The sequence below is a fragment of the Peromyscus leucopus genome, chromosome 2, assembly GCF_004664715.2.
Source record: "Peromyscus leucopus breed LL Stock chromosome 2, UCI_PerLeu_2.1, whole genome shotgun sequence".
In the NCBI taxonomy this organism is placed as follows: Eukaryota; Metazoa; Chordata; class Mammalia; order Rodentia; family Cricetidae; genus Peromyscus; species Peromyscus leucopus.
Genome location: NC_051064.1, coordinates 146,950,080 through 146,974,068, shown reverse-complemented (window position 1 = coordinate 146,974,068; position 23,989 = coordinate 146,950,080). Strand labels below are relative to the sequence as shown.

General features: G+C 48.5%; 1 protein-coding gene across 1 annotated transcript; it reads left to right on the top strand.

Moving 5' to 3' along the window:
• The first annotated feature begins 4,809 nt into the window (after positions 1-4,809).
• Positions 4,810-23,699, top strand: Pgd (phosphogluconate dehydrogenase). The gene is made up of 13 exons (XM_028893599.2): positions 4,810-4,917; positions 5,414-5,489; positions 6,361-6,540; positions 9,274-9,339; positions 10,395-10,513; positions 11,365-11,434; positions 13,666-13,800; positions 15,265-15,454; positions 19,959-20,089; positions 20,250-20,383; positions 22,468-22,567; positions 22,706-22,828; positions 22,908-23,699. The coding sequence occupies exons 1-13, from the start codon at positions 4,910-4,912 to the stop codon at positions 23,025-23,027; spliced, it is 1,452 nt and encodes a 483-aa protein (XP_028749432.1). The 5' UTR covers positions 4,810-4,909; the 3' UTR covers positions 23,028-23,699.
• The last annotated feature ends 290 nt before the right edge of the window (positions 23,700-23,989 follow it).

The window sequence follows — 23,989 nt, the reverse complement described above, 5'->3', positions numbered from 1 at the left end:
CTTCACAAGCTCAGCCCTCTGGCTTTGAGCTTTGTATTCACCCAACCCCCACCCAATCCCACCCCACACCCCACCTCCCGGGATGTGTGTGTGTGTGTGTGTGTGTGTGTAAACTACTTTCTCCCTACCCTGCCTGCAGCCATTCACTTTCAGGAATTACACAGTAAGTTCAGTGGCAGAGCTGAAATGTTCAAGTCTGTACCAAGTCATTGCTGACACACCCTCTTACGTAAGTTAAACAAAGGGCTCGGCCCTGGGAGGATTATTTGCTCCAAGGGAGCAGGGTTTTTTGCTGTTTTGGAGTTTTGTTCTGAGGTGTTAGGGATTGAACCCAGAGCCTTGTACTTGCTAGGCAAATGCTCAACCACAAAGCTACATCTCAACCCTTCATGTTTTGAGACAAGGTCTTTCTGGAGCTCTGGTCGGCCTCACTTGCAGTTAGTTCTCCTGGCACAGCCTTCAGAGAGCTGGCTGTTTCTGACCTTCCTTGATGTGCGTGGTGAGGGCAAGGCAGAAAGGTTTTGAAGTAAGTTAAGTTTTAAGCATCCCATACAGCACCCTTGTCAGTGTGACCGGTGTCCCCAGGGTCACTGGCCTTGGTCTCATCTCTCTGAAGCCACTCTACTATCGTTTTCCAGCAATCCTGGGAAGCAGTAATTTTTTCCTTTAGTGCCTTATCATAAAACTGGACAATCCAAGTAAGGGTTTAACAGCAGTAAATTAAGAAAAACAGCTATTTGATCTCTAAGTATGTGTGCTTACAGTAATGTCTGTTCAGTGGTGACTTAGGAACTCCAGATGTTTAGTCACATTGACTCAGCATAATTCCTCCCTTGTTAAATCTCAGACTAGAGCAATCAATCTGTTCCTGTAACAACTGTGACGGTAAACCCTTGCTAGGAGGAAGGAGGAAGGAGGAAGGAGTAGCCAAGAACTTGGAAGGTGTGCATGTCACCAAGCCTCTCTTAAAAAGAGCCACGCTTCCAATAAATGGCTGCTCTCCCAGACTCATTGAAGAATTGAATGCAGGCTTCCATTTGAAGTCAACCAAACTCTCTAACACACAGACGTAGCCATTGTTACAAGTCATAAGTAGGCATGATCTTGTCCAGCTGATCCTGTTTAAAAAAAAAAAAAGAGTCCAGGGCCTAGGGTTAAAGTTCAGTCCCTCCACAAACTGTTGGCTGGGAAAGTCAACTCCCTGAGCACCTCACACAAGAGGAAGAATTTTTTTTTCTAACTTAAAAACATTTCTTGTTTGTACTTAAATGTATGTGTTTTGCCTGCATATGCTTGGGCACCGTGTGTGTGCAGTACCCAGAGAGGCCAGAGGAGGGCACCAGATTCTCTGGAAATAGAGTTACAGGTGGTCGTGAAGAGCCACAGTGTAGCGCTCTTAACGACTGAGCCACTTCTCCAGTCACAATAATGGTTTCTTGTTCAGGAGATGTAGTGTGGTAGAGTGCTTGCCTAGTATACATAAAGCCCCGTCTTAATCTCCAGCAGCTGTAAAATGGGGTGTGCTGATACACATGTCTGTAATCCCAGCATTTGGGAGGCAGGGGCAGGAAGATCAGAATTGAGTTCCAGGCCATCCTGAGCTATACGAGACCATGTATGTATGTATGTATGTATGTATGTATGTATGTATGTATGTATGTATCCAATATACATATGTATTTGTTATATAGTTGTATGTGTGTGTGAGAGAGAGGGATTGATTTTTTTTAATGTTCACTTTTTTAAAATTTATTTATTTTATGTATCTGGTGCTCTCTCTATCTGCATATACATTTGCACACCAGAAGAGGGTATCAGATTCCATTATAGATGTCCATGAGCCACCATGTAGTTGCTGGGAATTGAACTCAGGACCTCTGGAAGAGCTGTTAATGCTCTTGACCACTGAGCCATCTCTCCAGCCCCTGAAAGTTCAATTTTTTTTAAAGACAGTCTCACTATGCAGCCCCAGCTGGCCTTGAGCTCACTATGTAGCTTAGGCTGACCTCGAACGTTCAACAGCCCTCTTGCCTCTGCTGTACAGGTACTGGATTACAGGAGCGAGCCACCACATCCAGCTAGCTCTGCAGAAAGTGTTCATAGACTCGGCTCCTCTGCCTTTGTGTGCATGTGCTTTGGCAATAAGGAGACTGGAGCCAGGGCTTTGCGCCCATCGTTGGGTTATATGAGACTCCCTTGTTTTATCACCTGTCCTAGGAGAGCAGCAAGACAGGCAGGAGCCCACGGTCACAGCCAGAGGACTACTGTAAGCCAGTGGAGAGCCATCCTTTTTATCTCTGTGACGCCTTCTCTTAGATTTTCTGAGCTGGATTTGTCCTCATTTGCTAGAAACCTAAGTGCCAAATCCAGCCTGTGAGACATAAATGCCTGTGGCATCCAGTACAGGAGTAATTGCAGTGTTCTGGTCCTCCAGGGAAGGCAGCTGATCCAGCTCATTCTGCTTGCTGGTCCTGCTCCTTCCCATTGGACTTGAAAGGAGGCTCACAGCTGGGCGTTGTGGCACAAGCTTGTGATCCCAGGAGGTGGAATTGAGAATTGCAAATTTGAAGCCAGCCTGAGCTACAAAGCAAGAGGCTGCCTAAAGAAAGTAGTGACTGGCTTACCTTTGTGCCAATACCTCTCCTGCCAACATGTTCCTAACTCAGTGGTTAAAAGGACCTGCTGCCAAGCCTGATGGCCTGAGTTTGATCCCCAGGACCCACACTGTAGGAGCGAGCGCACAGCTCCTGCAAGTCTGACTTCCACGTGTATGCTACACACACACACACACACACAACACAACACAAAAGAAATATGAGTGTGCTGGGCCACACAGTAACTAAGGCTAGAGGTGTAGTTCAGCGATCAAGTCCACAGCCTGCACAAGGTCTGCAGTGGGAAGGCCTGCAATGTGGGCTGACAGTGCCAAGACAAAAAACGTAAGGCTGGACTTTATGATTCATGCCTGCAATCTCAGCACGTGGGCGGCTGAGGCAGGAGGACTGCTGGAAGTCTGAAGCCACCCCAGGCTACAAAGTGAGACCCTGTCTCAAAACAAATGAAAATAAAGTTCAAGCTCCGACACCACAAAAATTTTAAAAGCCCGGAAGAAGCCAGGGCTATGTACTGTCTTCAACAAGCAAAACAACAACAAAAACATTAAAGCACAAACTCGACCCCTTTTTTGGCTCTCAGGGCCTTCCAGAGGTGGACAATGTGTTGAGGGCTGTAAGAACAGAGAAGCTTCTGGGAATAGCTCCCACCTGGTACTCCCTTGCCCCCACCCTTGTCTTGGAAATAATGGTCTGACCAGCTGAGTTGGGGCCAATTTGACTGTGTTGGTCTTTACAGGGCCTAGAGGAATGAGGACAACAGGCACCTGCCAGGGAGAAACAGAAAGACACGCAGAGAAGGGAAGGGCAGGAGATGCAGGGCAGCAGGGCAGGAGCTGCGGCTCAGTTGGTAGAGTGCTTGCCTGGCATGTACTAAGCCCTGGGTTCGATCCTCAGCTCGGCCTAACACCAGGACTTGTGACTGGTGAGATGCTAGCGTGAGTGGAGCCTTTGTTAAGCAGGCACAAAGGCCTGGGGTTCAGATCCCCAGGACCCATGTAAAGCCAGAGCATGAGCAGGACTGGAACCCCAGTATGGAGAAGGGAGGCACAAACACATACAAGGGAAAGACAGCAGAGAAGACTCACGCCCAGCTGCTGGGATTATGGGTATCCACCATCCCTGGTGCTGAGGATAGACCTCGGGTGGTGTGCTTGGTAGGGAACAACTCTGCCAACTGAACAATAGGTCATGACCTCCCAGTTTACTAAAAAACCCAGGCTGCCCAGGCAGTTGTGGCACACGCCTTTAATCCCAGCAGAGGAGGGTGGATCCCAGTTCGAAGCCAGCCTGGTCTATAGAGCGAGTTCCAGAACAGCCAGGGCTACACCGAGAAACCCTGTGTCAAAAAACCAAAACCAAATCAAACAAACCAAACAACAACAAAAAATCCAAACAAAAAAACCACCACAGGTTGCTCTTCCAAAGGCTCCAGGTCAGAGTCACCCGTGGTGGCTAACAACTGTAACTAAAGTTGCGAGGAATCCCGCGCCCTCTTTTGACCTCCCTAATCACCAGGCACGCGGTAGGTACATGGACACACATGCTGGCAAAACCCACACACATAAAATAAAATAATAATAAACTAAAACAAAAACAAAAAAAACATCTCCACTCGTCTCTTTTCTTTCCGTGCGTGTGGGCACACGAGCCACCACTGCCCGTGGAGCTCAGAAGCCAACTTCCTGGAGTGGGTTCTCTGTCCACCCTCTTGGCGCTTTACCCGCGGACTACCTCGCCCCAGTGTGCACCGCTGTTTCTTGGCCTGCAAAAATGGTTCGCGCTGACCACACTGGGTTCCCACTGGAAGAACAGACTTGATTCCTGTCCCAGAGTAGAGGGACATTATAGTGAAAGGAGGCAGAAGCCATGGGCCAAGCGCACACAATTGTAAAGTGTGGTCCAACCGGAATTACATCTTTGGGGCTGCACCAAGTCCAGGGTCTTCTCTTTCTGCAGATCCGAGCCCCGGCGCTGGCGGGAAGCAGCGTGCAGCCCGCTCCACCACTTAGGCAAACCCTGTAAACTCTCCTCGGGTGCTCAGGGTGCCATCGACTGCTCGGCGCTCTACAGATCTGGCCCCGGGGGTAGGCGGGCCCGTTTGCCCTCAGGTGGTATAACAGGCGCCGGAGCGAACCAATAGCGTGGGGGCATCGCCCCGCCCCTGCCTTCCGATTGGCCGGTATCGTGGTAAGCCTCCTGAGGCGCCGGGAGCCAGCCGGACATCACCGCACTGGTCCCGGAGCGCTCAGTTCTGCTTCTTCCTTGTCGCCCCTGCTCTGCCGGCCGCCGCCGCCATGGACCAGTGAGTGACCTGCACGCGCAGCCGGGCCCGAGAGACTTCCGGGGCCGAGCGTGGTGATGGCGGGGCTCTGCCTCGTCGTCTCCCCGCTCCCCTCAGCCCCGGGGGTCGCCCGGCCCTCCTCGCGCAGCCCGCGCCTTTCCCCGGCAGGGTCCCCGCGTGGGCAGCGCAAGCCCGGCCGCCCCTTCCCGGGAGCTCGCGGCTGCGACGGGCTGGCGGGGAAGGCAGGCCGCAGTGGGTGGGGGCGGCCCACGCCCCTTCTGCGGGCCAGGCCTGCAGGGGTGATGGCCAGGGAGGGGCAGGGCCGTCGAGGCTCCGCGGGCCCCGGTGCCCATTAGGAGGAGCTTCGTGGTCCGTGGAGCCTCCGCGGGGTGCGGGGTGCAGGCGGGCCCAGGTGCCTGCCGTGCGATCGCAGACCGGGAGGTGCGGGCTACCTGCCCTATGCAAAGCGACCAAGTGGCGCTAACACCCTTGCCTTGTTCTTTCTCCCGCCCGCCAGAGCTGACATTGCACTGATTGGACTGGCCGTCATGGGCCAGAACTTAATTCTGAACATGAATGACCATGGATTTGTGGTAAGTGGCGGGGGAGACACGTTGCCTTCCCGCGGTGAGCGTTGGCCCGTTTCTCGCAGACCCCGAGGCGGCTGGAGGGTGCTTCCCACCCAGTCAGGCCTGCTGTGGCGTCCTCGAGTTTGTAAAAGTCCTGCCTTAGTTGTGCTGTCCCTGTAGTCGAAGGAACAAGAGCTTCCTTGGATAGAGAGGACTATAAAGCAGCGGTTCTCAACCTGTGGGTCGCAACCCCGCTGGCCACCCTCTAGCTCCAAAAATAATTACGTTACGATTCATAACAGTAGCAAAATTGCAGTTATGAAGTAGTTATGAAAACAGCGAAAATAGTTTCATGGTTGGGGTCACCACAGCATGAGGAACTGAACTAAAGGGTCGCAGGGTTAGGAAGGTTGAGAACCGCTGGTGTAAAAGGGAGGCGGATCTCGGAAGATACAGCACTCTAGCCCAATTGGCTAGTGAAGCTTGGCAAGTGAGAACGGGATTTCTTTTTCCTTGTATACGGCATCTCACTGTGCTGCCACACTGGAGTCTTGGCTTCAGGGCTCGGATCCTCCTGCCTGTGGGTTCTGAATGTTCTTTCTAAATAGTAACATGGCTTAGATGCCAGGATTACCAGGGACAAAAATCCAGGCAGTAGTGACAGGCTCAACCTGATAAGCAACAAGTGGCGGCTGGCCTTTGCCTCGGTTCTCTGCATCTCTGCAGTTTCGTCCTGCTCTGACCTAACTTTGCAGGGATCAGCTGCACACAAGAAAAAGAGAAGGCAGACCAGCTCTCTTTAGACCTTGGGCCAAATAGACGTTTTGTTGTTCTGGACCCACCCCCGAAGGTCACAGGTGTCCCAGATCCTCCAAGCCAGCCTTTTCTCCCCCAGGTCTGTGTTTTCAATAGGACCGTCTCCAAGGTTGATGACTTTTTGGCCAACGAGGCAAAGGGAACCAAAGTAGTTGGTGCCAGGTCCTTGCAGGAGATGGTCTCCAAGCTGAAGAAGCCTCGACGAGTCATGCTTCTTGTGAAGGCTGGGCGAGCTGTCGATGATTTCATCGAGAAACTGGTAAGGCCAGCTCTGTTCTCAAGACTACTAGCACCCGGAGCCTTTGTCTGTTCCTCCCTCTGACTGTCTTACTTCAGAGATGCTTTTATTTGCAGTTGCTGGATGTGAACTGATCAGTTCTGATGAAATTATTGCTTAAATATTTCAGTCTTGGTTGGCTTGATTGGCACTTAGACAATGATAATTCTTTTTTATAGTCTTTTCTAAAAAGATTTTATTTTCATTTTACTTTGTGTGTATGAATGCTTTGCCTGCATGTGTAACTGTAGTACACTCGAGAAGTACCTGAGGAGGCCAGAAGAGAGTGTCCTTGGGATTGGAGTTAATAGACAGTTGTGACTTACCATGTTGATGCTAGGAATTGAATCTGGGTCCTCTGCAAGAGCAGTCAGTGCTCCTAAGCTGTCTCTCTAGCCCCCCCCCCAAAAAAAGTAGTATTTGTGTGGGTGTAGTCATGACACACTGGATGTAGAAGTCAGAGGACAGTGTGTGGGAGTTGGCTCTACTTCCTCCATGTGGTTCCTGGAAAGAACTCAGGTGTCTGGCTTGATGACATGGCAGGTACCTTTTCCCACTGAGCCTTCTCACTGGACCAAGGTTCTATTTTTATTTATTTATTTATTTATTTATTTTTATTTATTTATTTTTTTTTTTTTTTTTTGGTTTTTCGAGACAGGGTTTCTCTTTGTAGCTTTGCGCCTTTCCTGAAGCTCACTTGGTAGCCCAGGCTGGCCTCGAACTCAGAGATCCGCCTGCCTCTGCCTCCCGAGTGCTGGGATTAAAGGCGTGCGCCACCACCGCCCGGCTCTATTTTTATTTAATATATTATTATTAATGTGTGTAGGGGAGCATGCAGGTGGAGGTCAGAGGACAACTTTGTGGAGTCAGTTTTCTTCTTCCACACCAGGCTGGCCTCGAATTCAGAGATCTGCCTGCCTCTGCCTCCTGAGTGCTAGGATTAAAGGTGTCCCGTCCTGTCCCCCCACACATACACTGGCTTCCTCTTCTAATTTTGCTTTGGTTGCTGGGATCAAGCTTGGGTCATCAGGCTTACTCAACAAGCGCTTTTACCCACTGAGCCATCTTGTTGGACCCATAATAGTATGTTCTTCTGTGGTCATAATTCTGGGACCCTGAGGACATTTCAGTTTGTGAAGAGCAACAGCATCTGAACAGTGGTCATCTGTTAGCCTCTGTCTGGTTTGACATCTGGTGTTGTGCAGGTATATGTGCTTGCGTTACTGTTGTGTTCCTCTGGCTCCAGTGCTGGAGACTGACTACAGGGCCTTGTGTATGCTCCATAAACACAAGCACCCTGCCTAAGCCAGATCTCAACTGTTTTTCTGTTTGTTTGTTTTAGTTTTTCTTTGTTTTTGAGACAGAGCATTACCATGCATTTCTATTTCTAGCTGGCCTGGTACTTTAGTAACAGCCCATCTGGCCTTGATCTTGACAATCCTCCTGCCTCAGTCAACTTAGTGCTAGGATTATAGGTACCATCTACCATACCTGTCTGTGTTTTCTGTTTTTGTTTTAATCCTGAGAATTAGAACTCAAGGCCTTTCACCTTCCGAGCACACTCTAACACTGAGATGTATCCCCAGTTCTGGTATCTTTTTTCTGTTTTTTGTTTTGGTTTTTCAAGACAGGGTTTCTCTGTGTAACAGTCTTGGCTGTCCTCGAACTCACTTTGTAGACCAGGCTGGCCATGAACTCACTGAGATCCACCTGCCTCTGCCTCCCAAGCACTGAGATTAAAGGCGTACACCACTGCCCAGCTCAGCTCTGGTATCTTGCAATGTTGACTGTAATATTTATGAATGTTTAGTGCTATTCATTAGTAAACCATTGTGTCCAAAATGGGTTTTATTTAGACATGAGTGCCCCCTACTCCTACAAAATAACAATTCTCATAAATAGTTGTTTTATTTAGCATCCTTATACCAATATTCTTGTTGGCTTTAACAAGAATATCTTTTAGAGAAAAAAAATATGCTTATGAATGAAGAAGAACAGGAGAAAAAATTTATTTAAATACTCAGAAGTAACCACAATAGCTACTGGGGGGAAAGGTATTGCTTTAGAAATGTTACGTTAGAAATGATGTGATCACAGAGGGAAGGGTTGCAATATCTAGAAGAGTATCGTTATCAGGTTTGTTTTCAAGAGAGAAGAAACTGTATCCAGTTCGCTGCTGTTTTAGGCGGCTTAAAAGGAAGGACGCCATGATAAAGGACATAGTGAGCTTCCTGTGCAACATGATGTCCACCATTAGCTCCAAACAGTGGGCGGAAAGCTGGTTGATTTTTCTTCAACCTAGGAAGGTACTAAAGTGATCTCAAGTGGAGCTTTGGAAGGGGAGACTGAGCAATAAAGAATAAAACCTGGCCAGACGTGATAGCGCACGTCTTTTATCCCAGCTCTCCAGAGGCAGAGGCAGGTGGGTCTCTGAGTGAGGCCATAGCAAATTCCAGGCTACCCAGGGCTGCACAGTGAAACCCTGTCAAGGAGGGAAGGGGCAAAGCAGAGGGAGAGAAGTATGTTATGGAGGGGTCTGACTGGGTTAGTTAGTTAGCCTCCTACTTAAAGGTGCAGTTACAGCCAGAGAGGATTACTAGAGTCTACATAGTGAATGCTTTCTCACTGTCTGTGTGGGATGAATTCTTGTTTTTAGTGGTCAAGGTATGTTTCATTTCTGTCTTTGGTCCACCCTAAGCTAATATTTGGTTACAGGTACCATTGTTGGACACTGGTGATATCATCATCGATGGAGGAAATTCTGAATACCGGGATACAACAGTAAGTGTTCTTCAGTCCAAACTCTGTCAGGTCTTGAGAACATTCTAGAAAGAAATATTAGCATTGTAAATGTGACAAAATCGTGAACTGCCTTATGATCCTTTGGGGATTGGTACTGGTGGACTAGATCTCAGCCTTTTTCTGCTAAGACACTTGATGGATGGTCTTTTAATAAAAACCCAGAGCCAGATAATCAATGTGAAAGCTGAAAGATCAGAGAAGCAGAGCAGGCGCTAGTTCTTTCCTCTTCAAAATCCTCAGCGTAAAGAGAGAGTTTCTGTTTCCTCATACCTTATATACCTTTCTCTGCCCTGCCGTATTACTTCCTGCAATTAAAGGTTTCCGAAGCAAAGGCATGAGATCTCAAGTGCTGGCATTAAAGGTGTGTGCCACCACTGCCTGAACTTTGTGTCTAATCTAGTGGCTGGCTCTGTCCTCTGATCCTCAGGCAGGTTTATCAGAGCACACAATGCATCACCACACTCCTAATTGCTTGTGTGTGTAACTCAAGAGACGATGGCTTAGATACAGTAGGTTGAGAGCTTTTGCACAATCTCTGCCTTCTATAATGCATGGCATGCCACTGTGCAGCATGGTTGAGAAGCACTACCTTTATGGTGCCAGACACCAAGGCAAGTTGCATGGTCTGAAGTGTGAAATGTGTAAGTCACCCACTGAACTTGTTCTCCATTGCATTTTACCCTGTAAGGTCTTTTCCATTAAGATGGGAATGTGTGTTCAGGTATCCCTCTTGGGGATTGTGTAGATATCTCAAAAATCAGTGTTTTCTTTTAAATTTTTTACAGGGCCTCAAGCTTGCAATCCTATATTTGTAGCCTTGCAAGTGTTTGACTTACAGGAGTCTGTTACTGTTTTTAAAGTTTAGCTCATCTACACTGAGTGTACACACTGTCTTGAGTGACGGCCTGCTCCTAGTCCCTTGGGTCATTTACTAGCAAACCTGAGCTCTCTGTACTGGCCTTATACCTCCTCTCCTTCATCAAAAGGAACTTATTTTTGTGAAGAAACCCTAAAATTGTTTTTCTCTCTTTTAGAGAAGATGCCAGAACCTCAAGGCCAAGGGGATCTTGTTTGTGGGGAGTGGAGTCAGTGGTGGTGAGGAAGGGGCTCGGTATGGGCCATCACTCATGCCAGGAGGGAACAAAGAGGCATGGTGAGTATCATCAGCACCACGTGCATTGCAGCACAGGACCAGCCTGGTGTGAACAGGATGGGGGGACGGTTCTGTGCTTGGTCTCCACCGTGGACATGGAGGGGTTAGATCTGGGAGGCATTGGGCACGTTCTGTCATACAGACATTTTGTTCTTATGTCACATAGTGCTTGCTTTCCTCTGGCCTCTGTCCTGTCAGAGCTGCCTTAGCCCAATCCTAAGCATTGACTTTGCAGGTGTCAGGTTTGGGGGTCTTTTCTTTGGTAGAGGGTGGAATAGTGAGGGGAAGGTCTTAGAGGTTACTATGAATTAATAGTGAGAGTGGGATGGAGTGAAGAGTTGTTTTTGCTACAGATAAGGGCGTCTCTAATGCACTGCACCGTCCTGGCTTTCCTCTGATCCAAATGTGCAGATCATGTGGTACCTGGTAACAGACACCCAGATGGGGAGGGTGTCTTTAAAGATGCTCTTGTTTTGCTTGGGTTGGAGTCATGGCTTGTTCTGATAAAGAGATGGAAGATTCTTCTGGTGCTTTGTGGGGACTGGGATAGCGAGATGCTGGGATGAAACCCAAGGCTTCGTGCATGTTAAACGTGTGCTTTACCACTGAGCTACATCCGTTGCCACTCTTCCATGGTGCTCTGCCTTGCCTTTTCCCTTGTGTTGACTCAGGTGTTCTACAGCCTCCACTCTGAGGCCCACACATAGGGTGTGGAGGTGCACACTTGTCCGCAGTCCAGACCAGAGTTTCTCTGGGAAGTTGAGCATTACTCTTGGAGCAGTGTTCTTGAGCATTGACCTGAAGGCTCAGGCCTTCTCTTGTTAACTGAACTATACTTCCCCCTTCCACAGGCCCCACATCAAGACGATCTTCCAAGCCATCGCTGCAAAAGTAGGAACTGGAGAACCCTGCTGTGACTGGGCAAGTTCTGGGCTCCCCATTGACAAAGCACACAGCTGAAGAAAGACCACCTTGTCCCAGTGGTTAGCTCTGTGCTATAAGCTTCTCAGTCGAAGTCACTGCCCAGCTGGTCCCCGAAGCACATACCTGTCTGTCACTGTCCCCTAACTAGTCCTTCAGGGCCTGGAGGTTAATGTGTTGAAGCAGCTCCTCAATCCTACCAAAAGGAGGACTTCAGAACTAGGAGCAGGGAAGTGAGGGGTCCTTATAGCTATTTACTTCGTGGTCAAAGAATGCTGAAATTAAAGTGGGTCTGCTGCCTTGTCACATCAGATGTCTCACTCCACAAGGATCTAAGAATCTCTTTGCATAGCCTGGGTTTGGGGTTTTCTGTACTTGGATGTTCACCAAAGCTCGGGAATCTGGCCATAGGCACTTTCCCTCCTGTTTGGTGTTGCTGTGAGAATAAATACCCCATCTTGTGGCTTCAGCCAGTGCCGTGGATGGGAAAAGCATATCAGCCTAGGGAGCAGGAGTTGCCACTAGGATTCTTTGTTAACTGCTGGTGTGACCTGGGACAGATCACTGCAGGAGGACTTGTCTGAGAAATCCCCAGGTGGACTAGATGGTCTCTATGCTCTCACCAGCCTTTCTTCCTCTTCCCTTTCCTTTAATTTTACTTTCTTTTCTTTACTTTTCTTTTTTCCCTTTCCTTCCTCTTCCCCTTCCATTTTCTCTCTCTCTGTCTGTCTCTGAGTTGTAGTTATCTATCTGGGGTATATGTGTAGGAGAGTTCGAGGCTGCACGTGGAGGTCAGAGGACAATTTGTCGGGGTTGGTCTTCTCCTCCCACCATGTGTGTGCTGGATCAAACTCAGTCTTCAAGCTTGGCAGCAAATAGACCATCTGACCGTCCCCAACACTTAGTGTCTCCTCACTGTGTATCCCAAGCAGACCTTGGGCCCTCAGTCCTCCCTCTCTGTCTCCTGAATTACAGACCAGTGCACTACCACACCTAGCTCCCTTTTTTATACCTGTTATTTTATATGCTCTCTTTGTTATTTTAGTAATATGTATGATTAAGAGTAGGGATAACATAAGGACCCAGGCTTGTGGGCATAAGGGGAACCCTCCCACTGACCTGCCAGCTTTGCTGGCTGCCTTTCCCCAGGGGTCAGTGTCAAGTTCTGTCATCTTCTGCTAAGGTGGTCAGAGACTGTGATGTGAAAGCTGCCCAATCTTTCCAATCTTCTTAGTCTATGGGACTCCTTCCTTGATGGCAGTGCACCACTACCATTAGAGTGCAGTGACGGTAACTTCCTTTTAACCCCCTCTAGGACAAAGTCAAAAGGAGAAGCCAGCTCACACTTGTGGGTCTTGACAACTCTAGCCGCAGAGTTGACTGCTGAAGTGGGGTTCAGGTCCTAAGAATAAATGGTAGAGAGTATAAGCTAGACCCTAGGTCCATTCACTGCTGGAGCAGCAGGAAGGGTGAAGTAAGATGTCCTCATCCTGCACAGTTAGTGTCCGAATCGAAGGGGTGGCCTGGTGATGGAGGAAGCTCTGTCTGATAGGAACATCACAGCATCACTGCAGCAGTGACAGCCGGGAAGGACTGTCCCCGCTGCTCCACCGTGGAGACAGCTCCCGTGACTGCAGAGCCAGTGCCGGGAAGGGCTTGGCTCTGCGGACCTTGTTCTTGTTCCCTGCCCATTAGTCAGTTTCAGAACCTGGCTTCCCGGTAGCCTTTCTAGAGGGCAGAATATCTTGCTCAGAGTAACCCAACTGAAAGACCCTCCTTAAATTCCCCATGATAAATTGATAAACTGATCAACTGGATACATCCTGCTAACTTAGCAAATACCTTGCCAGTGATGGGACCATGAGAGAATGCATTTCTGGACTTAAAAGGTGAAGGTGATACTTTGATAGAAGGGCATTTTACCCTCAGTAGCTGTTAGAATGACTGCATTACTTTTGTATCTAGGAAAAATAGAAGTAATTTATTTTGAACAGCAATTGCTAGAAATGTGTTAACTTGAAGACCTGGAGACTTTAACCTGTGGCTGAAGTGGGAGCTTCTTTTATAGTGAGAAATAGTGGGAAGCACAGGCAAAAGAGCTTGGGCGTGTTGGGAGGTTCCTATTAGAAAATCCTGCTTTCTCACGGTAGTTTTGTATGAGGTGGACCTTTCTGAGACTTCTCTTGTGTAGTCTATTGCTCTGAAGGCCTCTCGTTCTTATGTCCTGACAGGTGGGGGACGAGGGGGCCGGGCACTTTGTGAAGATGGTGCACAACGGGATCGAGTATGGTGACATGCAGCTCATCTGTGAGGCTTACCACCTGATGAAGGACGTTCTGGGCATGCGGCACGAGGAGATGGCCCGGGTGAGTCCCAGGCACTGTCTCCACCTGAGAATCACTGCTCAGAAGAGGGAGAACTTGCTACTGACAATTAATACTTCCTCCTTCCTGTTGGCCTGGCTGTCTGGAGGCCCGCATGGACTCAGCCTAATGTAAGGGAAGCGATGGTAATGGCATCATAAAATGTGATAGCCAGCCAAGAAGCAGTAATCATGGTCAGCAGTTAGTGAGCCATGCTTTGTCAGACACTGTGTGTCACCTCATACGTGTCCCTCCCCTGGAACCCTGGCCTGAGGCATGGTAGACAAGTCCTCTGTCACAGCCCATCCCAGTCCTTACTCTCTTACACTGCCTTTGCTCCGTAAGTGAGGGAAGTTGTTGTCTTTGTTGATCAAGCTAGGATTAGAGCTCTGGAAGTTACTCAGAGTAGTTCATCCCGGGGCGGGAGAAATAGCTCAGCAGTTGAGAGCACTTGGTGCTCTTGCAGAAGACCGGGTAGGGTTCCATTTCCAGAACCCTAGTGGAGGCTCACAGTCATCTATAACTCTTGTTCAGGGTATCTGATGTCCTCATCTGACCTCTGTGGGCCTTGTATACAGGTGGTGTATATGAATACATGCAGGCAAACACCCAAACAGGAGAAATAAACGATTGATAAGCAATAATAAATCTTTAAAAAAAATTTAAGTTCGTCCCAGTGGGGAAACAAAAGCATTTCCCCAACATTTTATTATGAAAATATTTGAACACCGGAAAACCTCACTGTCTACACGTGTGCACACCACCTGGATCCTACCATAGCATTTCCCTGCACTTTGTCACCCATTGTCCAGCCCCATACTGTTTCATCCTGCGTGGAGACATTCCCAGGTAATCTGTAGGAAACAGGACCATTTCCCCAATGCAGCATCATTAGATAAACACTGAATTACAAACAGGCAAGTCTGTTTTACCAATCATTTTAAGAATCTTTTATTAATTTGTTGACAATTTTATACACATAAAGTATATCTCTATCATACCCACTCCAGCCTTCCCATTCTACTCACCTCTAACACCCTTTACTTCCATGATGTCCCCCTCCTCCCTCATATTCTCCCACCCTCCCTCCGTTCCTCCCTCCATCCCTTCCCCTTTCCCCCTCCCCCCCTCTCACATAACCTACTGGCTCTAAGGTCAACAGCTGAGTTGAGTTCATGAGGGCAGCAGCCATTTTAGGTTGGGGTTCTGAACTGATTACTGAGTAGAAGAGTCGGTCTGAGCAAGAATGTCTGCTTGCCCTTCGCTGCGTCTGTGATGTGACCAGCTCTTTAAGCTCCTCCATGTAGAGTCGTGTGTGTGTGTGTGTGTGTGTGTGTGTGTGTGTGTGTGTGTGTGTGTGTGCTGGCCCCATGGCTCAGCAGTGGGAGCACCACCTATGGAGGCAAGGATATGACAGATGAGCCAGGGTGCCCACATAACCCACCCCATCTTCTCTTCTATGTGTAGGCATTTGAGGAGTGGAACAAGACAGAGCTGGACTCCTTCCTGATTGAAATCACCGCTAATATCCTCAAATTCCGGGACACTGATGGCAAAGAGCTGTTACCAAAGATCCGGGACAGCGCTGGGCAGAAGGGCACTGGGAAGTGGACCGCCGTCTCAGCACTGGAGTACGGCATGCCTGTCACCCTCATTGGTAATGTTGCACCTTTCACCTGTGCCTTTGGTCCCACTGCTCTGACCCTGCTGTCCTTCTGGACTTGTACTCCGGATAGGTGTTGGAGGCGGTCTTTGGCCCTGCTCAGGTGACAGTGCACCTTTTCCTCTTTCTTCACATGGGAAACTGTCTGCTTATGGGCTCCAAGGTAAATGGAAGTTACTGTCCTTTCTGTGTGGTTTTTTTTTTTTTGGTTTTTTGAGACAGGGTTTCTATGTGTAGCTTTGTGCCTTTCCTGGGACTCACTTGGTAGTCCAGGCTGGCCTCGAACTCACAGAGATCCGCCTGCCTCTGCCTCCTGAGTGCTGGGATTAAAGGCGTGTGCCACCACCGCCCGGCTTCTGTGTGGTTTTAACGTTGGCATATTTTAACATTTGACTCAGGTATAGTCAGTAACCTAAGACCTTTGTCCAGTTGGTTCTTGAGATAGTCTTGATAAATAGCCTGGGTTAGCCTTGAATGCACATCTTCCTTTTTTTTTTTTTTTTTAGGTTTTCTCTGTGTAACTGCGCTTTTCCTGGAACTCGCTTTGGAGACCAGGCTGGCCTCGAACTCACAGAGGTCCACCTACCTCTGCCTCCCGAGTGCTGGGCGTGCGGCCTGGCTTTGATTGTACATCTTCTTGCCTTAGCCTCCTGAGTGCTAGGAGTGCAGGCATGCCTGGCTTTTGGGGCTTGTTTGTTGTTTTACTAAGATTTCTGTAATGGGTCCAGTAACGAAAGTTCACAGACTAACACATTTTGTTTATGTAGTCAACATTTATTAATATTTTACAGGTTCTGCCCACAGATACTGGAAAAACAGGGCATAACCTAGGTTCCTTTTCATTTAGAAGGAAACTGCTGTCCACGTCACTTTCTTTTTCTTTTTTTTTTTTTTTAAGATTTATTTACTTATTATGTATACAGTGTTCTGTTTGCATGTACCCCTGCAGGACAGAAGAGGGCACCAGATCTCATTACGGATGGTTGTGAGCCACCATGTGGTTGCTGGGAATTGAACTCAGGACCTCTGGAGGAGCAGTCAGTGCTCTTAACCTCTGAGCCATCTCTCCAGCCCCTCCACGTCACTTTCTATTAATGGACTACACATCCAACTCAGAGATAGAAGGCTGGGGCATGGCTCAGGTGGTAGAGCGCTTGCTTAGCTTGGGTTTGATCCCTGGCACTGCAAAAACCAAACCCAGAAAACAAGAGACTAAGAATCCCAAAACTGGTTATGGACTGCTTTGTTGTTGGTGTTTGGAGACAGAGTCCCGTGTCTGTTTGTCCCTGTAACCCAAGCTGGCCTGGAACTCATGGAGATCTGCCTGTCTCTGCCTCTTGAGTGCAAAAACTGTTCTTTAAGAATAAAATTAAAAGCCAGGAGGTGAATCTCTGTGAGTTTGAGGCCAGTGTGGTCTATAGAGTGAGTTCTAGGGCAGCCAGGGCTACACAGAGAAACCTTGTCTTGAAAAACAAACAAACGAATAAACAAAAAAAGAATAAAATAAAAGGAGCTGAGTTCAAACCCTGAGACCCACTTGGTAGAAGGAGAGAACCAACCCCTGCAAGTTGTCTTCTGACCTCCATATGAATGCCATAGCATTCACATGTCTACAGAGAGAGAGAAGAAGAGGGAGAGCGAGAAATAATGTAATAAAAAAGGAATAATATGCCAGGCACAGTCTGCTCCTGTCACCATAGTTACTCAGGAAGCTATGACAGGAAAATCATTTGAACCTAGGAGCTCGAGATCATCCTGGGCATGCATGTAAGTGGTGTGCATGTGTGTTCATGTGTGTGTATGTGTGGGTGGACATCCCCATGCATACAGATGTGGAGGCCAGAGGTCAGCATCCACTGTCTTCCTCAGTCACTCTTTACCTTTATTTACTTATTTATTTTTGAAACAGAGTCTCTCCATTGAACCTGGACCTCACTGATTGGCTAGAGTAGCTGGCCAGCTGGCTATCGGGACCACTGGTCTCTGACCCTCCTGGGCTATGATCATAGTCATGTGTGGCCACCTCTTGGCTTTTTTACACAGGTGATGGGGACCTGTATGACAAGCACTGTACCAACTCTGTCTTTTCTTAAAGGATAGAATAGAATGCCCTCTGCCAAGATTGGAAAGAGTGAGCCAGGTGCTGACAGAAATCTTTGCTCCTGGTGGAATGGTTCTTCTGTAATAACGCGGGCATTTTATGTTTACTTTTCCAGTTACAGCTGTCTCTCCCTCCTTCTCCTCCTTTATTTTCTGATTAGTCATGCCTCACCCTGTGTTAGACATTTGGGGCAGGGCAGAGGGGTGTGTGTGTGTCCGTGTGTGTCCTGCACAAGTAAGAGGAAGTTGGCTGCATTGTGGCCAGTCCCAGTGGTGCTGTGTGCAGCGAGCATCTACCCACCACTGACTCGGCTACATTAACAGTATTACTGTCCTCAGTTCTAGACTGGGCTCCCTCCCACCAAGCTGGCTGAATGTGGTCCTTTCCTACCTAATGAAAAGAGGAAGGACACAGTCTCAGGCCAGCTTGCTATATGACTGGGAGGGTTTGCCACACCTGCTGTTGCACAAATGTCAGTTATGCTACAGGGAAGGAAAGGGTTGGGTAAGAGCAAGAAGACATCTCCTTCTTGCCTTGTTGTCTAGTGGTGGCTAGTACCCCTTCCCCAAAAGTGCCATGTTAGTTGTTAGTCCCAGAGATTCGACCCATTTTGTTTGGAGGAAAAGAAAATTGATTCATCTGAAATAAATTGAGCAACTGGCCTGTCACAAGGGTGGTTTGTGAAAGCATTAAATGTCTTAATGTATTGTATTGAAGGATATTGTGAAACCAGTGGTTGTGGATATTGAAAACAGCTGGGGGTGGAGAGATGGCACAGCAGTTAAGAGCACATCCTTCCCTTTCAGTGATTGGCTTCCCGACACCCACATCCAATTGATCCAACCCATTGTAACTCCAGTGCCAGGGACATCTGACTCCTGGCCTCTGAGGGCACTTGCATGCATGTACACACACACACACACACACACACACACTTAACAATCTTACAAAAGTTTTAAAAAAAAAACTAAGCCTGGGGCTAGTGAGATAGCCTAGGAATTAAGATCACTTGTTGCTCTTGCCTAGGATCTGGGTTTGGTTCCCAGCACCCACATGGTTGTTAGTGGTGGTCTGGAACTCCAGTTCCAAAGGATCTTATGCCTTCTTCTGGCCTCTGAGGGTACTGCATGCAGGTGGTACACAGACACATGAAGGCAAAACATCCATACACATAGAAATAATAAATTAAAAATCATTTTTTAAAGCTGGGCGTGGTGGTGGTGAATTCAAGGCCAGCATGTTCTACATAATGAGCTCCAGAACAGCCAGGACTAAGAGAGACCCTGCTTCAAAAAAACAAACACTCAAAAAATAAATCAACTTTTTTTTTCAGGGAGGGAGTGGTTTTGAGACAGGGTTTCACTATGCAACAACCCTGGTTGTCCTAGAACTTACTCTACAGACCATAAATCTGTCTGCCTCTGCCTCCCAAGTACTGGGATTAAAGGTATGCGCCACCACCACCCAGGCATGTATCTTTGAGTCACACTTAAAAATTTATTTTCTCCAGTGGCCAGGCAGTGGTGGTGCACACCTTTAATCCCAGCAGATCTCAGGAGGCAGATCTCTGTGAGTTTGAGGCCAGCCTGGTCTACAGAGCTAGTTCCAGGACAGCCAAGGCTACATTAAAAAAAACAAACAAACAAACAACTCTGTCTTGGGGAAAAAAATTTTTTTTTCAAATCAGGTATGGTACACATCTGTAATCCCAGCAGTTGGGAGGTAGAGCCAGGAGGACCAGGGGATCAAGGCCATCCTCTGCCACATAGTAAGTTTGAGGTAGCTTGTACTTTGTGAAATTCTGTCTCACAACAAAATTACTTTCTTCCAAAATAGAAACTGGAATTTTGCTCTTGGGTTAATATTGAGTAACTATTTGTAATTATTGCCTTACCTCTACTTCACCTTAAAACTTCCCTTGAGTTTCAGGTTGGTCTTATGGTTGAATGCATTCATGTTAGGAGGCTAACTTAAGGGTTTAGTTGTGGAATTGACTCTTCAGAGCTCCTAACCCAGGTTACATTTGGGCTAAAGCACCCAGCTCTTGGTGGAGGTTGGAGCTCTCTCATCCTTGCTCACACCCCTTTCCTCAGGTTTCAGGGGTTGGTCTTAAGGATCTCTGACTGATGCCAGGTGGTGGCACACACCTTTAATCCCAGCACTTGGGAGGCAGAGGCAGGTGGATCTCAGTGAGTTCAAGGCCAGCCTGGTCTACAAAGTGAGTTTCAGGACTGTTTGTTACACAGAGAAACCCTGTCTCAAAAAACAAACGAAAAAAGGATCTCTGGTCCCTTGGTGCGTGTTAGCTCTGTCTCTCACCCCTGCTCTGGCTGTGCAAACCCCTTTTCTCTGGTTTCAGGTGTTGGATCTCTGACTGGCTCTCTCTTCCCCACATAGGAGAAGCCGTCTTCGCTCGGTGCTTGTCCTCTCTGAAGGAGGAGCGAGTTCAAGCCAGCAAAACGCTGAAGGGCCCCCAGCAGGTCCAGCTGGAAGGCAGTAAGGAGTCATTCCTGGAGGACATTCGAAAGGTGGGCAGCCCCTAGCTTTGGGCTTTGGTCCAGGGAAAGCTGTTCTCATTTCCAGCCTTCCCTGTGTTGTCCCCCTCTCTGGGGTCTCCTCTGAGGGAGAGTGGAGGTGGGGGTGGCTGTACCACTAACTGCAGCTCTGAAGCCTGGTGTTGCCTTCTAGGCCCTCTATGCTTCCAAGATCATCTCCTATGCTCAAGGCTTTATGCTGCTCAGACAGGCAGCCACTGAGTTTGGCTGGACCCTCAATTATGGAGCCATTGCCCTCATGTGGAGAGGGGGCTGCATCATCAGAAGGTAAGGAGAGGAGAACTCAGGGCTGCTGGCACAGGGCCTAGACAGTGCTTGCATTTCCTGTGGCTGGGAGCAGCCGTCCTGTCACTGAACACTGGCAACAGCGTGGGTAACATTGGCACAGCTCACTTTTGTCTCATGTAGACCCCTTTGCTGTCGGCCTCCACACCTTAAAACAATTGTAGTTCAAAAGTGTTTGGGGGAAAAAATGAGTGGGGCGTGGGGGCACACCTGTAGTCCGAGCACTCCCATGGTAGAGACGGGTGAATTTCTTAGTTCAAGGCCAGCCTGAGCTACATAGTTCTAGTACAGTTATGGCTATGTAGAAAAACCCTTCTCAAAAGACAAATAAACAAAATGTATACAGCACTTGCTAGGCCCTGGGCTCTGCCACCAGCACCAAAAAAGGGTTCTGAACATTTAGAGACTATTTTCTTAGCACTGTTCCCTAGGCAGGACAGTGAAGCTGCTTTATGTAACATTTACATTATAAGCCAGCTAGAGATGATTTAAAATAGACACTGTTTGTGTAGGTAATTTGAAATAACAGTTATTTCTCTGTGGGAGGCACTACAGGTGCCAGGCACATGGAGGTCAGCAAAACTTGTAGGAATTCTGCCAACTTCTAAGTATATCTATCCCAGTTATACATTCTGGGCCTGGGGAAATTCACAGGATTGAGTTCAGGGACTCACTGGACCTACTGTTAGTCTGGCTTTAGCCAAAACTCCGATAGTCTCCTGACCTCCACAAACCCCCACGTTAGCTGGAGGGCCACAATGCTTCTTGGGATCTCCCAGAATTAATGTCAGTTCAGAACTGTAATCAGTAGCCTCAGCAAAGCCTGTTCTCCCCGGCCGCCAGTGTAGTCCCCTTGTGAAAGGCTGTGGGTCTCGCTGAGGAAGGCCTGGAGACAGGCTAACAGTAAAACGCTTAGGTAGTTTATCAGTGTTCTTCCTCGGGCACCTGGCTGTTCCTGCAAGGGGTTCTAGGTCTGCACATTGGTTTATGAGCTGAGATGCCATCTTGCTGTGGTCCAGTGTAGCCTTTCTTCCCTTTGTTTGAGCGTTTTCTGCTTCTTCTTATCTATTCCATCCCTGGAAACACCACTGACAGCCAGTGTCAAAGGTCCACAAGAGTCATGCCACCATAAAGTCACTTCACGGTGCTGCCATTGCAGGTCAGGCCTTATGGTCATTGCTGTGCTGCCCGTTACGATATCTGCACTCACCCTCAGGACTTCCCTTCTACCTTGTGGTACCTGGGGGGCTCTAGGGCTGGTAGTAACCCCTTTACCCACTGAGCCGTGTCACTGGCCCATTGAATACTAGGCTGTCTTAGGAGGGGCCTGAGCACCCACACATTTTGACTGAACCCATCCCCTGTCCACACTTGAGGGACAACCCAGTCTCTCCAACTGGATTGTCTATACCACATCCTGCAAGTAGCTCTGTGAGGAGTATCCTGGCCTTGGACTTGTCTCCTGGGGCCCACTCCTTTTTTCTTTGATAGGGGTTCTCACTTAGCACAGGCTGGCCTTGAGCTATGATCCTTCTGTCTCCACCTCACTCTCTGTACTAAAAAAATAAAATAAAATAAATGTTATTTTCTTTTAAATATTTCTTATGGGGCTGGAGAGATGGCTCAGCAGTTAAGAGCACTGGCTTTTCTTCCAGAGGATCCAGGTTCAATTCCCAGCACACACATAGTGGTTTACAACCTCTGTGACTCTAATCCCAAGGGGTACAGTGCCCTCTTCTGGCCTCACTGGCCACTTTATGCACCTGGTACACAGACACACACACACTTCATGCATTTGCAGAGTCGTGCACATGAACCACAGTTGTGTATAGAGATCAAAAGACCACCATGTGGGTCCAGAAATGAATTCAGATGGTCAAATACCTTTCCCTGCTGAGTCACCTCGTTGGCTCCTCTGTACTTCCAAATGTTATTCTGCTAGCTCTGAGGGGTGGGGTGGGTATGAGAAGTGTGACTTTGCATCTCTGTAGAGTGTGCAGTGCTTATTATTTCCAGACGTTCAGTCTGCTGCTGTTTTAAGATTGATTTCTTGCAAACTATTTCAGTGTATTCCTGGGAAAAATTAAAGATGCATTTGAACGAAACCCAGCACTTCAGAACCTGCTGCTAGATGACTTCTTTAAGTCAGCAGTTGACAACTGCCAGGTATGTGGTTGGCAGTGGGTGGTGCTGGGCCCTCTGGGTTTCATTAGCAGCATTGAAGCCTATGGAGTCTGCTGTGCAGACTGGAACTTCAGTGTCTCGGGCAGACCCAGCCACTGACCTTCTGCTCTCTGTGCTCAGGACTCCTGGCGGCGGGTGGTCAGCACTGGGGTACAGGCAGGCATTCCTATGCCCTGCTTCACTACTGCCCTCTCCTTCTATGATGGTTACAGACATGAGGTGCTGCCAGCCAACCTCATCCAGGTGAGCTTGGGAGCGGGTGGTTCCCGAGGGTCGTGTGCCTACGTATCACCCTAACCAACCAACTGCATCCCTTTCCTAGGCTCAGCGGGATTACTTTGGGGCTCACACCTATGAACTCTTAGACAAACCAGGAGAATTTATCCATACCAACTGGACAGGCCACGGTGGCAGTGTGTCATCCTCTGCGTACAACGCCTAGCAGGACTGTAGCTTCGCCCTCCCTCCCACCAACAGGACAGTCCTGTGGCACACAGCACTCCTCTTTGCCCTAGTTCCTGCTCAGATCTTTTAGCCAAGTGTTGGCTGTGATTGCTGAAGAAGTCACCAAGGTCTGTTGTCTGGTAGTTCTGACACCATGTGCTCCACCTCGACCTTTTGCATTGCCCAGGAACCGACCTTGTGCGCCACTGCGTGACCGCTCGCTGACTGAGCTGGGCCATGTGGGTCACAGGGGATGGATGTGTGGATTGTACAGCCTGAACTGTGGATCATGTATGGGTTCTGTTGTCCTCCACTCATAACGGCTGTAGTTACTTCCGCCGGTTTCTGGGCATGCCTGGACGTAACAGCCGCCATTCCATTGCCAGAGGTCTGCACTGAGTTCACTGTATGGGAATTGATTGCTTTTCCTTTAGCCTTATTCATTTTGACTCTGTTTTGTTTTGTTTTCTCTTTTTGAAGACTTCAAATAACACAGGACACCTTAAGTTGAGGGTAACGATGAAGTCTGGAGGGAGGTGAGGAGGCACCAAGGAGTAGGGGGACAGGGCTCTCGTGTTGTCTTGTCTTATTGGGCACAGTAGGTGCCTGGATTGGATGTTCATGTAACGTCTACCCCATCACACACTGGTAATAAACTTTTTAGACTGGCTTGGTCCTCTTTGTGTCCTCTTCTGCACCAGATCTGTCTGGGTCCCACCCTGGCCTGCCGTGGATTTCTAGTGCCCTCATCTCCTGAACCAGACTTTCCATTTGTCTTGTTTGCTGATAGCCTGGCCTGGCCCGGGCCGTCGGACTGTGGTGAGCCAGCAGTGAGCTCCACGCCGTGGTGACTTTTCTGGACTGACTTAGAGTCAGTCCCACGAGGGCCTGAGAGCAGAGCAAACAAGGCCTGTTTGGACAGCTGGCAAGTCCCATCCGGCTCTGGTTCAGTCTCAGGAT